General features: G+C 45.9%; 1 protein-coding gene and 1 long non-coding RNA gene across 5 annotated transcripts; one reads left to right on the top strand and one right to left on the bottom strand.

Moving 5' to 3' along the window:
* Positions 1-3303: 3303 nt before the first annotated feature.
* TBXT (T-box transcription factor T) lies at positions 3304-11172 on the bottom strand. 4 transcript variants are annotated; one of them, XM_086877960.1, is made up of 8 exons: positions 10725-11172; positions 10325-10589; positions 9658-9792; positions 8843-8904; positions 8688-8749; positions 7586-7762; positions 6623-6755; positions 3304-5362 (listed from the first exon to the last, which is right to left on the bottom strand). In XM_086877960.1, the coding sequence occupies exons 1-8, from the start codon at positions 11069-11071 to the stop codon at positions 5095-5097; spliced, it is 1449 nt and encodes a 482-aa protein (XP_086734086.1). In that variant the 5' UTR covers positions 11072-11172; the 3' UTR covers positions 3304-5094. The 4 variants fall into 4 exon arrangements, with proteins under 4 accessions (XP_086734086.1, XP_086734085.1, XP_086734084.1 ...); XM_086877959.1 differs by having other exon boundaries at positions 6623-6752; positions 7586-7759; positions 10725-11136; XM_086877958.1 differs by having other exon boundaries at positions 7586-7759; positions 10725-11132.
* LOC147654926 (uncharacterized) lies at positions 11141-13293 on the top strand. The gene is made up of 2 exons (XR_015283451.1): positions 11141-13046; positions 13141-13293. It is a non-coding gene; the product is annotated as an uncharacterized LOC147654926 (long non-coding RNA).
* The last annotated feature ends 636 nt before the right edge of the window (positions 13294-13929 follow it).

Raw genomic sequence — 13929 nt, 5'->3', positions numbered from 1 at the left:
GGGGGTTTTTCCACAAGCATTCATTGCCCTGCTTCGGTTCTCACTGAGGAAGAGAGGATATAATGGGGAGACAAAGGCAGAAAAGCTAATGGGAGCTTTAGCACTTTCATTAATGTCTTAGTCCACAAGTGAAGAGAGCATTGACAAAATCTCCTGGAGATGTGAGGTTAAGAGATGTCATTAATGCAGAGCAAAAGGGAGCTCTCTCACAGGACAAACCAGGAAACTGGGGAGCAGTGGAAGTGGTGTAAACTGATTGGACAAGGGCAAAGCCAGTCAAGAGACTAATGATAATTTCTGACATTAGATTGGACTTCATCAGCAACATCTTTAGCAATAGCTAAAGAAGGTTGTGGATCACCATGACCAGTCAATCACTGATATAACTCTAGATAATGAAAATGAGTTTTTCAAAGTTATCAAAATGGCTAATTCCAGTGGAAATAGTGAAGCAGTTTGCCATTGCATAGCCTCTTCTGCAAGCCCATGCTTTGTACCACAGACACTCCACCCCTCCCTTTCTTTGAGCCAGACACGGACAGAGGGCCAGCAGGAGAAGGAAAGCTACTAGAGAAGATGATTTTTATAACCTACCAAAAGAGAGGCTGAGAAATTACTTTCTAACAATGCATATCAGCTTAAAGACTACCAAGGGAGAAGAATCATTTAAGCTGGGAATATGTTCTGGCTCAAGATCAGATAGTCATAAAACTATTACAGATAAATTTCAGCTGGCAATTAAAAGATAGGTCCAAAGCAATGAGAAGCAAGGGGGCTGCAAAATTCTGCCAGTCAAAAAAAAGCAACAACACTTGCCACAGGTACACAGGCACACACAAAAACCGCCCTAGAACCTCACCCATTGTTTTTAAGATATATCCTGGTGCTTTCCCAGAAGGTCTTGGTGAAGGGATTTGCTATAATTAAGGAACTAGATTCAGGAAACCCCTTCCAACTCTCTGGTATAAGTCTGGTAATTGCATATCACAGAGGAATTACTGGCATTGACAGAGTTACTGAAGCAATTAATTAGTTTACTAGCATCAAGAAATAGTAACCTACTTTTGTAGTACTGCAAGACTAGGAGAGGAGAGGGTAAAAGCAAGAAAAAGCTTCAAGCTGCTTGCCCAGAGGGTACAGACTGTCATCCCTAGGAGCCCTCTTACCTCACACCTGTGACACCATCTCAGGTGATGCCTTGGGAGACAAGGCTCAGAGACAAGTCAGGAGTGTAGCACCAGAAGTATATTATGTTAACTGTGCCATTCATTAAAAAAAAAACAAAAAATTAAAAAAAAAAAAAACCAAAACAAAAACAAAAAAACCCCACCAAAATAAAAGGGTGGAGGAAGAGGGAAGCCTTGATTGGCTTGAAATTTGAATTGCAGTGAGCTGCGTGATCATACAGGAGATATGCAATACCTCGATATCACAGGGGTGTGTACAGTGGGACAACCTGGGTTTGGATTGTTATCTGCTCAAAGACTTTCTGCCATTGTCAAAAATAACTGTGTCTGTAAGATGCTATTAGACATTATGAGAAATACTGGAACTGCACCATGCACCACTCAGACTGGCTGCCTCATTTTCTTTACCTCAGTTGCCAAAGGCATCCAGGCACAGCTAAAGCCAGAACCTCTAAAGAAGAAATTATTTTCTGCACAGATATAAGTCTCTGGAATGAGTCTCTGTGGGGTTTAAAACAACAACAAAAAAAAAATGTTTCTGCTTCCATCTTCTGTGTATATGCCTCTCTTTGGGGGGTTTAATTTTTTTTTTACTTTTGATTTCTACTGTGTTTTTTTTATTTGTATTTACATAAGCAATGCAGTCCCTTAGTGTGTATTAACTCATAAATCTAATATCTATGGGAGAGAGTCAGGCTGGAGCCAAGCATAGGAATACCAAATCTCACATTTTACTCCTGCTTGGAACTCAGCATTGACATGGCTTTTGGAAGCAGAGCAAGATATTTCTGCACAACTGGGATGAGGGTTTTACGGAGACTTTTTTTACAGCCAGCAATTATTTGTTACCCAGAGGAAAATAAAGAAAAAAAAGCATTAACCCACTGAGACAACAAGCAGTTTAAGTTTCCTAAGAGCACTGAGCATTTGGTGACAGCTCAGTTCCTGGGCACTTGGACTTCTCCCAGCCTCACAGCAGTTTATAGCACCAGTGCTTGTCTGGTGTGTAGCAGAGTCAAGAGTGGTGAGGAGTCATGGTGGAGCTGGTACAAGGGAACAGCAGAGCCACACTCCCAGGTGGGGGCTGTTCGAGACGAGCCATCTCACACCAGCCTTCCTTGGCAGCTGGAAATGTCATCTACATCAGTGCCTGCCCCTTGCCTCCACCACCAGCCTCAGGAATTCACCAGCCAGCAGCTGAGGGAGGAGCACAGCACAGCACTGCTGACCTGAGCCCACAGGTGAGAAGAGCTTCTCCAGATGAGCCACATGAAGCTCATTTTCAGGTATGAGTACATAGATATTGAAAAGCTCCACCTGCTTTCAAGTGATCTAAAAATTGCACTCAATGAAAGGCTTTGGTTTCTTTAATTTGAAAGTATGGGAGGGGGGAAAAAAAAAAAAATCACACACCAGAAAAAGCCAACTAGGTAAGATCCATCAGATACCAGCACTAAGCAAGGCTGAGCTCCTCCACTTCACAGCCCAAAGGGTTTAGCTGCAGGCAGGTTGAGAGACAAACACATGTAGATGTGATACTGAGAGACACGGTTGAGTGGTGGACTTATATGTGCTGGGTTAAGGGTTGGACTCGGTGATCTTAAAGGTCACTTCCAAACTGAATGAATCTATGGCAGATCAATCATCCACTTCCCCTGACATGCCTGCTTTGAGGGCACAGCTGTGGGGCAAGGGATAAACCTGGCCCCCTTCCCCAGCACAAGCTGGGCTCCCCCCCAAGTCTTGAAACACTTGAAAACCTGGTTATCGAGGTATTATAACACAGCAGGTGCCAGGCTTGCATCCAGGCCCAGCTAGAAACTGGTCACTGTGGGAAAAGAGCTTTTACCCAACACCAGATGTAGCAACCACCTCTGGAAGAGCAGTCAGCCAAGGATTTACCAAAACAAGGGAGAAAAAGCTGGGGGTAGAGAAAGCAGGGACAGGTGGATGAGAACTGTTTGAACTTTCGCCCACAAACGGAAAGCTGATGCGCAGAAGGAATCGTTTGTGAAACCACCCAGCGGAAGGTCAGCGTACTGTAGGTTCAATGTGGCTGGTGTGCATTTGTTCCACTTTTCCCACCACCCCCACAAACTGAAAATCAAGCATGGAGTTTTTCTTAAGAATCTTTACTTTTTTTTTTTTTCTTAACTTAAATTATATGTCCGAAATACAAGTATAAAACCTCACAATGAAAGATGCTGCTAATTTCTACAAAATAATCTAAATAATAATGCACTTACATCATTTACACAATTTACCTTCACAATAAAATAGGAGCACTTAGACCAATATTTACATATTGACAGAGGATGTGGCTGTGCAGCCATCCACTTGTGGCACTGCCTCCTGCTGGAGTACCTCTGGGAGACTTGTCTCTGCAGGGAACAAGCCCTGCCAAAACCTTTCTAAGAGCAACCTAGGAACCTGCCCAAAGGGTACCAAACAGACCAAAAATGGTGGCAAATATTTGCTTTTCCATCTTAAAGCTGCCACTGCAGCACACAGCAAAGAGTTATTTAAGGAATTCCCTGATACAGAATTTTGCTTTGCTATATTAGGCACTTCATTATACAAGTTATTTGTTATGGCTTATGCAAAAGAACTCACTTTCCTCAGGATGTGTATTTGGCAGATTCAGTGGGAGAAAGAGACATATCTAAGGGCACACTTGCAGCCAATATTTTGGGTTAGCCTGCATTAGGAATTTGGATCACATTACTTCATATGATTAATGAAGGAAATACTTTATCAAGACCTGTTCCTTCCAGCAAGTCAAGCAGTCAGCGTGTTTTAAATCTTAGTATATCTGCACTGCAAAATCCTTGCCAACTACAGATTTCCCTCTTTCAGTAAGTTAACTACTTACATCCATGCTGTTCCATGTGCCATGAGGTGATATATCCCACATATGATTGTCTTAAAAGAGTACACTGTAGGTTGAGGGATTATTTACATACCTTAACATGTAGAAAAAGTTGTAACTTACCAAATAATAAATACAGATCAGAGTACAAGACTGAAATAAAATAAATTAGAATGATTCCCCAAGATGTTGAATTCCTTCTCTTAAGGCCTGAGCCAAAGATTCAAAAAAATTTTAGAAAAAAAGCCAAGTGATGTATTTTCAATGGTTCAAAAAAGTTTGGGACAGGGCTTCTAATTACACACTGTCTGTTTGAGAATGAGATGTTGAGCTAAGTTGGTGGGTACTTGAAAACCTGTATGACCAACCAGCAAAACTTACTTCTAAAAGGAGTCTTTTGGGTAAAACTTTTTAGATCAAACATTAATACTGTTTTTATTGGGAAGAACATAATTCTCGAAGATTGTCTCGACATTAATTCAGCAGCAAGAAAATAAGCATACAGTTAAGAACACAACGTATTTGTGAAGCAAATACGTGTTAGTGCACATGATTTTCCAAAAACTTCACTCCTCAGCTACATTTGTGCATATTTCAGAATGCCTCTAACTAGATGATTAATAAAAATCTTCTCATAACTATAGCTAAGTTTGCCATTGAAGAAAATTAACTGAAAAACAGTTAGGAGTAACTTCCTCAAGAACGATGCCAAATTTTAGGTCCAAATATATCTGAGATATTTGGAATCCAAGTATAAATCTTAAAACTTAGGTCTATCAAACTTTAAAAAAGAAAAAAATATTAAAAGCAGTGAATCTGCTCTCAGAATTGCACACTCACCAGGTTTGTAAACTCTACATGAAGTCAGTGATGCACTGTTCACTATAAGAGGTATAATGTGGATGCTCTATGCAGAGCAGTGCAGATGCTTTTTGGTTGCCGTTTCCTTCACATCTCCTCTTTCTCCTCCTTGAGGATCAAGCATCTAAAGTAATTCAGTAGCTAAAAGTGTCTCAGAGGAAGAGGGTGTCTCTGGGTTTACATGGAAGGGGAGGTGACAGGTGTCCACGTGGATGCCAGCCTGGCATGTGCAGAGGTGTCATACTGGCTATCGGGCAGGTCCGCGGGCGCCGCGCCGTCGTACAGGGGAGAGGCGGAGGAGGCCGCTGGCACCGGGTGGGGCAGGGCGGAGTAGTGTCCTGGAGAGCCACGCAGGAACTGGGAGCTCAGCCCGTTGGACATCCCGCTCGGCTGGGACACCGGTGTGATGGTGCTGTTACTCACAGACCACAGGTTGGGGTATTGACTGCAAGAGGGAAAGCCAAAGATAAAACCAGTTCTTAGCGACCCTAGCGCTTGCTGGCAGCTCCTCGGCTCACAACACAGCCAGGTCTGTTTGCTGCAGAGAGTGAAACTCTCTAGGCAGTTCCCAGCTACTGTGAGGCAGGAAGGACCCCCCAGGCAGAATCTGTGCTCATGGAATGCCCACAAATAAATTGAACTTGTTTATTTTCCAACAGATAAGGGGTTAGACAAAAGAGGTGGCAGAAATGCTTTCCTTGAGGTCCCACAGTTCCAAGTCTTACTGGTTTTACCCACTGAACAACTCAGTGCAGAAACTGAAACTCCAGGAACTTTCTGACTTCCTAAATATGCACCCTAGGCATCAGGCAGAGAAAGAAGGACCTTTTTACTCAATCTGTGTTTGGGACTAAAAAATATGTTCAGTAATACAGTTAACTCATACTGGGCAGCAGTACATAGCCTGATGAACAGCTAAGAGTGCATGTGCATGGTTCAAATGCAAAAATGCTTTCCTCAAACAGAATGGTAAGTCTGAATTGCTAAGAAAGATGTCCAAATCTTGTCCCTCTGCAGTTAATAGCAAATATTTTACCATCTCTTCTTCACCTCTTTGAATTTTCAAGTTTAGTTCTAAGGGACTAACTTCAAGTTGAATTTTTGCAAAAGGATTCAAAAGTTTAATTAAGATAATAAGTACAAAGAGGAGAAAAGATTCCTTTTCTATGATCAAAAAATATCAAAGACTCTCACCGCATGAACTATTACACACTATGCTGGCTAGCGTGGCAATGCTTAAGTAAAGAATTACTGCCCCAGCTATGTGCTCCTTCTCCACACTACAGCTCACTGCTCCATCATTTGGAGCAGAACAACAGCTTATGGAGATGGCTGGGAAAGCCAAAATGGAAGGGATAAAGAAAATATACTTTTTGAACACCCTTGTGCGTAATACAGATGATACTTAAGAAAGCATCCTCAAATTCCATCTATATTTACCCAATTTGCAATCCTTAATTTATCATATATTGCTGTCAGAAGTATCTACATTTCCAAAACAAAAACATAAAATAAATTTTTGTTTCTTCAATCTGTTTTATTTGTGGATAGTCCTGCTCAGTACCCAGAGAGTGCTAATGGTTCATACCAATGGCCAAAAAAAGGCTTCAAATATGCTGGTGACTCTTTACCTTCTTTTTCAGCCTTTTCTTCCTAGAAAATACCAATAAAGGGATCTGAGGGGTGCTGAGGGATGGACTCCTACCTGGAGCTGGTAGCTGTGCCAGTGCTGTGCCCCATGGGCAGCATGGCTGTGTGTGTGGTAACTCCCAGGGAAGACCAGTTGTCATGGGACTGCAGCATGGATAGGCAGGCAGAGGAGTTGTCAGCATAGGCTGCTGAGAAAACATGTAACCACATCCAAACACTAGAATCAGGCCAAATAGCAATCTTGTATTTAAATGCAATGCAGACTTTTAAACCACCCTTCCCCACCACTGCCTTGGGAAAAAAAATAAAAACAAAATTACACACACAGAAAAAAAAGCCAGTAACCAGTTGTGGCAAGCTCACACCGTTATTGGCATTGTCCTGATATGTTGTTTTGCTCCACTCATAACTGCAAAATCTTATTTCTGTGAAGGGCCTATGGCCAAAAGGCAGTCCGCAAGCCAGCTGCTAATTCAGCACACGCTATTTTACTTAGTCAGTGGGAAAAGGAGGGCTCTTTATTTACACTGTCACCTGGAGACCTTCCATCTCCATCACCTACACTGGCAGCAGCAGTCTGGCAAAGCTGGATAACGAGGCTATCGCTGGATCACACATCCCAGTATTGAGCTGAGCATGCCACCTTGAAATCTGCCTTAGGCACCATCAGCAGTGACCGGACTGTGGCTTACAGTACTTGGCTTGTGACCCAAACTGGCTGGCTCACACAGCAGGGGCACTAGGAAGCTATAAAGGGAATCCCAAACAGCCACCCAGAGCGAGAAAGCTAGCTGCCACAGCAGCTTCTAAGGCAAGGAGGTTTTTTTGCTGAGGACCAGGGAACAAGAAAGAACACCAGAGAGGTTTTGTTCTTGCATTCTTTTTTAAGTCTTGCACAAAATTTCCAAGATGCAAGAAAAGTTCACAGAGGGCCAGCTTTCCACTTCAAAATGAACTACAAAGCTACATACAAGATTGGTCAGGCTGCATCTAGAAGCCCACGTATTCACAGACTTACTTGGCGAGTTGTTCCTGTGTGTGTAGGGGCTGGCGTAGGGCGCAGGCCGGTGGTTCCTCAGTGACGAGTACCTCTCACAGCTGTGGGCAGGGGACAGTGACAGGGGGGCTCCAAACTGGGTGTGAGGATTGGCAGGTGGGCACAGAGTCCCACTCCCAGGAATGAGCCAGCTACCTACTGGGGGGAAGCAAAAGGTCTGTAAAGAGGGGTGCAGAGTGCAGCCAGGCAGAGAATCACAACAATGAGACAAATAACTGTGCAGCGAGGAAATGAATGCACGATCAGGAAAGGAAACTAAGTTTCAACATAGCTGAAAAATCTCGATCTTTACAATTTGGATAAATGCTCTTATGAAGGAAAATTAGAAAGCAGCTAAGTCTTGTGCCAAGCTAACTTGTTTTTTAAATAACCATTTAATGACAATCACAGTAAGGAAACAGGGAAATAGTTAAACCCTCCCATACACAGGTAGCATGTGTGCTGTAATTATTAGCATAGTATTAAGTTTGAAATTGTTCTTTGTGAGGTCTCAATCTATAGCTAAGCTCTGAAGTTTTCAGACCGCTAAGAACTCCTCTTAAAAATGAAGTATTTTCCCTGAAACAAATTCCTATTGCAAATCAACTCTATCATTCTTTTTTGGCTGCATTTTGTTGTCAATCATATGTTAAAACAGAAATAATTAAAACACTTATGCTTTTCAATCATCTGAAAGAACTTTTTTAAGTAAATACCCATAATTTTATTAGACTACTTAAAACATAATTACTGTCTCAATAAATTTTATGAAATAAACTTTTGTCTCCATGTCCATGTGAACACCGGTATCCTTGTATAAAAAGGCAGATGTCTTTTGGGACATAAAGGCAACTCTGCAGGATTCTATTAAATGGTTTTGAATGCAGTAAATCCTAACCACATAAAGAAATGATAGTGTTTATACATAAACATGCATGAACCACAACCACAGAGACTGGTAACATTCCTTTCTCTATGAGCTAACAAGCCAGCCATCAAGCACTGGTCTCGAAGTTTTGCTTAACAGAGAGTAGATGGAAGAAATCAAAGTTATGCTCATGATGCACAATGAAAGGAAACATACACTGTGAATACCCAGACTGCTGGTTGTCCCCCACTTCCTCCATCATGTCTTTGTGATCACTTCTGTAAAAGAAACCATGTTGTATTAGTTAAGAATATGCCTTCACAAATCTATCTTAAAAATCCACATTTTAGAATTAAGTCAAGAGCTCTCACCTTTCTTTTGCATCAAGAAATGCCTTTGCAAACGGATTGTATTTAATTTTTAAAGCTGTGATCTAAAAACAACAACAGATATCTTTATTGACATGTATACCATTCATTATCACATTGCTGTTAGGACTGGAATTAGGACTATCCACTGAAGTTGGTAAAATTCTGAAGAAATAAAGGCAGGCCCAGAAGAGAAACTGATGAGCATGAATTAAACAGCTCCTTAAGGTCTGAAGCATTATCAACGCACTAGGAGTTAGTCTCTCTGCCAGATTTTAAAAGACTGAATTACCTGAGTTCATTGATCATCTAAGGAAACACCTAAGAAAGGCAGTAAACTAAATAGTTTTTAAAATCTTCACATTTCAAGCCAGAGCAGATTGGACATGAAAGAAATCACAGGAATCACAGAAAACTTGACAATTACTTTGTTAAACACAAACATGCTTTTAGGCTAACAAAAACAGGGCCACTCCAAAAATGGTGCCTTTAACCATTTCAATGTGTAGCTGAAAATGACAATTGCCTTTTCTACCATAGCTGTTCGCCCCCCATCAGTCTTTTAAAAATTACTCCCCTAAAATGAATCTGCAGTGCATATTCAGACGAACAACAATCAGAACTTTGTTCGATAATTCATTCATTCATTCATATGGCTTTTACACACATTAATTTCATCTTTTACGTTTAGCTTCAAAAAACAGCATAGGAAGAACTGGAAAACGCAAAAGGAGATCCATTATTTTGCTCTGCAACATGCACGCTTTGCTACTTGAAACCTCCTGGTAGTGGCATCCTCTCATCCCTGCTGTGCATACCTCCTCGTTCTGGTAGGCTGTCACAGCTATAAACTGGGTTTCTGGGAAGGAATGGCTGGTGATCATCCGCTGCGGGCCACCCACTCGCACTATGTGAATCCGTGGCTCGTACTTGTGCAGGGAGTTCAACATGATCTGCGAACAAACAGAGCAGGTAAAGCAGTGACAGAGTGGTGGCAGATGCTGCCAGGCACAAAGGGCACTCAGGCACTTCACTTTTAAAGCATCCATCTTTCCATCAGAGGTGGAAAAGTCAGTAAGTACGAATAAAGCCTAAAACTGAAGCTGCGAGAGAAGGAAAAGCACACTGAGGGGAGACACCACAACTTTCTGCAGTGATCTTCATCCCTCTTACTTGACAAGGCACTCGCAGAGTCGCAAATGCATCACTGAGAACTCAGCCAGAAAGATCCATCTACCACACCACTGACGTTAGCATATATTCAGACCAGCAACAGATTTTCAATTAAAAAAAAAAAAAGTGATGAAACATCAAGGCACCCATCCTCGGTGGAAAGAGCAGCCCTCCTGACTGAATGACTGAATTTGGGCGGGAGGGGAGAGGGAAGCAAGACCCACCCCAGCCCGTTTGGTAAGGAAAGTATGGAAACGAGCAGTGAGGAGAGAGCGAGCCCGCCGACCGGCAGGTCCCGGTGCCGGTGTTTACCTGCCCGCCGCCGTTCAGCTTGTTGGTGAGTTTGACTTTGCTGAAGGAGACGGGCGCCTTCATCCAGTGGGCGCCGAAGTTGGGCGAGTCGGGGTGGATGTAGACGCAGCTGGGCGCCTGTGGCTCCGGCTTCCCGCCCGGCACCCACTCCCCGTTCACGTACTTCCAGCGGTGCCCGTCGGCCGCCACGAAGTCCAGCAGGAAGGAGTACATGGCGTTGGGGTCCAGCCCCGACACGCTGACCTTCAGCACCGGGAACATCCTCCTGCGGGGCGACACGGAGGCGCGAGGCACGGCGGCGGGCAGCCGCGACCCCCGGCCCGGGACACCCTCAGCCCCCGCGGGCGGGCGGCCGGGACCGGGCTCGGGAGGCAGCGGGGGTGGCGGGGCCCGTCCCTACCTGCCGTTCTTGGTGACGATCATCTCGTTGGTGAGCTCCTTGAAGCGCAGCCACAGCTCGCTGTCCTCCAGCGCCACGCGCAGCTCCCGCTCCGTGGGGTCCCCCTTCTCGCTGCCCGCCTGCAGCTCGCTCTCCACGGCGCTCAGCAGGTGGTCCACGCGGTACTGCGGGGGCTTGCCCGCGCCCTCCGCGCCGGGGGAGCTCATCCTGGCCCCGCGCCCGCCCGCGGGGCAGCTCCCTGGCACGGCAGCGACGCGAGCGAGCCGGGCCGGGCCGGGGCCGCCTCCCCGCGCCCTCAGCGGCCGGGCCGCTGTTATAGCCCGCCATGAACGCCCCCCCGGTGACATCAGCGCGCCGGCGGGGGGGCCCCGCTGATTGGCGGGCGGCGCCTTTGATGGGCGCGCGCGGCGCTGCCCATTGGCCGCCCGCGGCCATATCAGAACGGTGCCCGCGGGAGCCTGTGATGTTAATTGCGGCCCGCGGGATTAAACGCGGCTATTTTATGTAAATCTGCCCCCAAATGTTTGCACCTCTATCAAAGCCGCCGGGGCCGGGGCTCCGGCTGCCGCGGAGGAAATGGCCCATCTCGGCAACAGCCTCACAACCGGCCAGCGCGGCACCCTCCCGGCGCAGCGAGACCCCCGCTGCCCGCTTCTAGGCGGGCAGGCCTGGACGGGAGGCGCTCCCGAGGGGGAAAAACCGGGGAGGGCTCTTTCTCCAGGGGGCCGCAAGCTGACGGCAGCACCCCGCCCCGCACGGCGCTTCCCCCCGCGCCTGCCCCCGTGTCAGAAAGTTGTGCTGCACGGAAGGGTGCGGCGGGCAGCCACAAAGCCTGGCGGGGAAAATGGGCCAGAGGGCTGGAAGCGCAGTGCGGGGCTGACCGCAAACCCGGCACAGCGCGGGCCCTCCCCGCTGCTGGCCAGGCCCTGAGCCCAGCCCTGAGAAAAGCGGCGGCCTTCGCCTCATAGCGCCGGCACGGGCAGCGCCTTCGCAGCCGAAATGCTCGACGGCGATGGTTTCCAGCCATCCCGCCTGAAGAATTTTTAAAGAATCTCAAATTCAGCTCGATAGCCACCCGCCAACCCACCTAGATAAAAACCTAGTTCTGAACACCAGATCGATAGTTAAAGGCTGTGTTTAGCGTAGGAAGGAGAAACCCCCCCGAGTTCCTGCGTGCCAGAGGGGAGGAGCTCATGGGTGAAACTTTGCAGCGGGATGAGTTTATTTTAAAGTTATTTGTCGCAAAAACAAGGGACGGGGCTCTGGAAAAGAAGGATGCTCTGAAGCACTCCCGCCGGCCGGTGTTGTAATAGTTTGCATTCTCCGGAGCTGCGACGGTCTGTGGTGTGAGGGAAGTTTATTACCTTTCCGTGAGAATCCCTGGATAGAGGGCGAGGGGGAGAGAGGTGACAATGAGCAGGAAATAGTTCAATGGGGTCTCTTTAAACAATAACAAGTTCTTTACACGGGAGCAAAGGAGAGGGGAAAAGAAGCGGAGCGGTGTAAAAATCAGAGTTGTTTTGAAAACAGGCATCTCTCCCCTCCTCCAAACACTGCGCATCATCGCTGCCGGGATTTTTTCAAATTTTAGGAGAAAGTGCAAGTAGGTTTTTAGGTACAGTGTCAAGCTGCCTGGCAGCAGAAGGAGCTGGAAGTCAGGGCTGGCAGGGGAAGGCACTGAAGGTCCCTTTTGCGGGATGCAGACGGGGATTCAGCCCTTTCTGGTTTAGTAGCTGCGGCTTAGGGCTTTCATTACACAGCACCATCGGGCTCACACATCATTCACTTCATCAACTCCGCAGAGCTTTTTTTCCCCCTTCAGTCTGACAAGCCAAATTTCTGGAGTCACCTCTCTTTCAACCACTGTGCAGAAACAGGTGAAAAAATGTTATCCCTTCAGATTAGTTCTTGCTTTAAAGTTTCTTAAAGCTCTTTCTGCCTGAGCACCTACTGCCTGCTTTTTGTCCTCTTCGGAAGGGGAAAGCAGCATCCGCAAATAAATTACGGGCGAAGTTTAGTAAGTTGATGCGTGGTCACTGCTAGCCATAGTTGGAGATGATATTTTGGCTGCCAGGTGTTTATTCCACCGAAGGCGCCTGACAAAAACAAAAGCCACGAGCCCCACATGAGCGCGGCACGGTGGGCTGGCAGCCCCCTCTTTGGGTTTGTGCTTTCCAGGCCACATTTCAAACATCTCAGTCCTGCAAAAGCCGGGTGCCGGGAGAGGCTAACCCCGAAAGAGGACTCGCACAGACAGCCCCGTGCAGGTGACAGGGAGAGAAGGGACTTGTCACCCCTTGCAGAAGTGGCGTCACTTTTAGGGTACGGTCCGCAAGGGAGGGAGGGGGGGAGGGGAAAGGGGACAAAAACAGTGGAGGGGGTGGGGATGGTGACGGTGGGTCCTGTCTTGCCTCAGCTTTTCCTCGCCTCGACGACACCTGACAATGAACGTGTTTAAGAGCCGAAAGCAGCGGGAACAGCCGGAATGGAAAGAGACGGAGCGGTTTCGGTGGAATATGAACTGTTCTGAAAATGTATAAATCAAATTATTAGAGACGATCTAAATTAGTATTTCTGTCCTCTGAGCTTTTAAAAGACCGTTTAGTTCTTCCAGATGGATGCTTCAAGGCAGGACCAATCCCTCTGTATATCATGGACTCAAAGAATGAGTAGCCCTACGGCAGCAGACACTTACCTATATAGTGAATATTATTCTCACTGATCGCTCTCTCTAGGCAAACAGAGGAGAGCTGAAGTTCAGCTTGATTTGCTATATCTCACATTTTACTTAATACTTCGCAAATGAGTGAGCTGCTCATCCCAGACAAATAATGTATGCTCTCAAATTTAGGTGGTCTTTTTAGAAGAGCCTTCCCAGCTTTAAATTTCGCAATGATAATTAAAAAAAAAAAAAAAAAAAAAAAAAAAAAAAAAAAAAAGTTTCCAGGAGTTAATGTGTAGTCTTTGGAATGTTGTAAAAAACATAAAAATAGAAACAACCTAACAACTGCTCCAAAAGAACCAACAAACCCAAACCGTGAAGTTTTTCTTCAGCTTGGATTCCTGTCGACTTTATTTTATTTCCTTCCCCCTCTTTCTGATCTTAATTGCACTTTGGTTCTCAGGAGAGAGGATTCCCCACTTCCAGAGTCTTTTCAGCGGGGGCTGCAGTGCATGACAGTTTACAGCCAAAAAACTTCCTCCA

The sequence above is a fragment of the Cyanistes caeruleus genome, chromosome 2 (genome assembly GCF_971803275.1).
Source record: "Cyanistes caeruleus chromosome 2, bCyaCae1.hap1.1, whole genome shotgun sequence".
NCBI classification, from domain to species: Eukaryota; Metazoa; Chordata; class Aves; order Passeriformes; family Paridae; genus Cyanistes; species Cyanistes caeruleus.
This window is presented reverse-complemented; position numbering and strand designations above follow the sequence as displayed.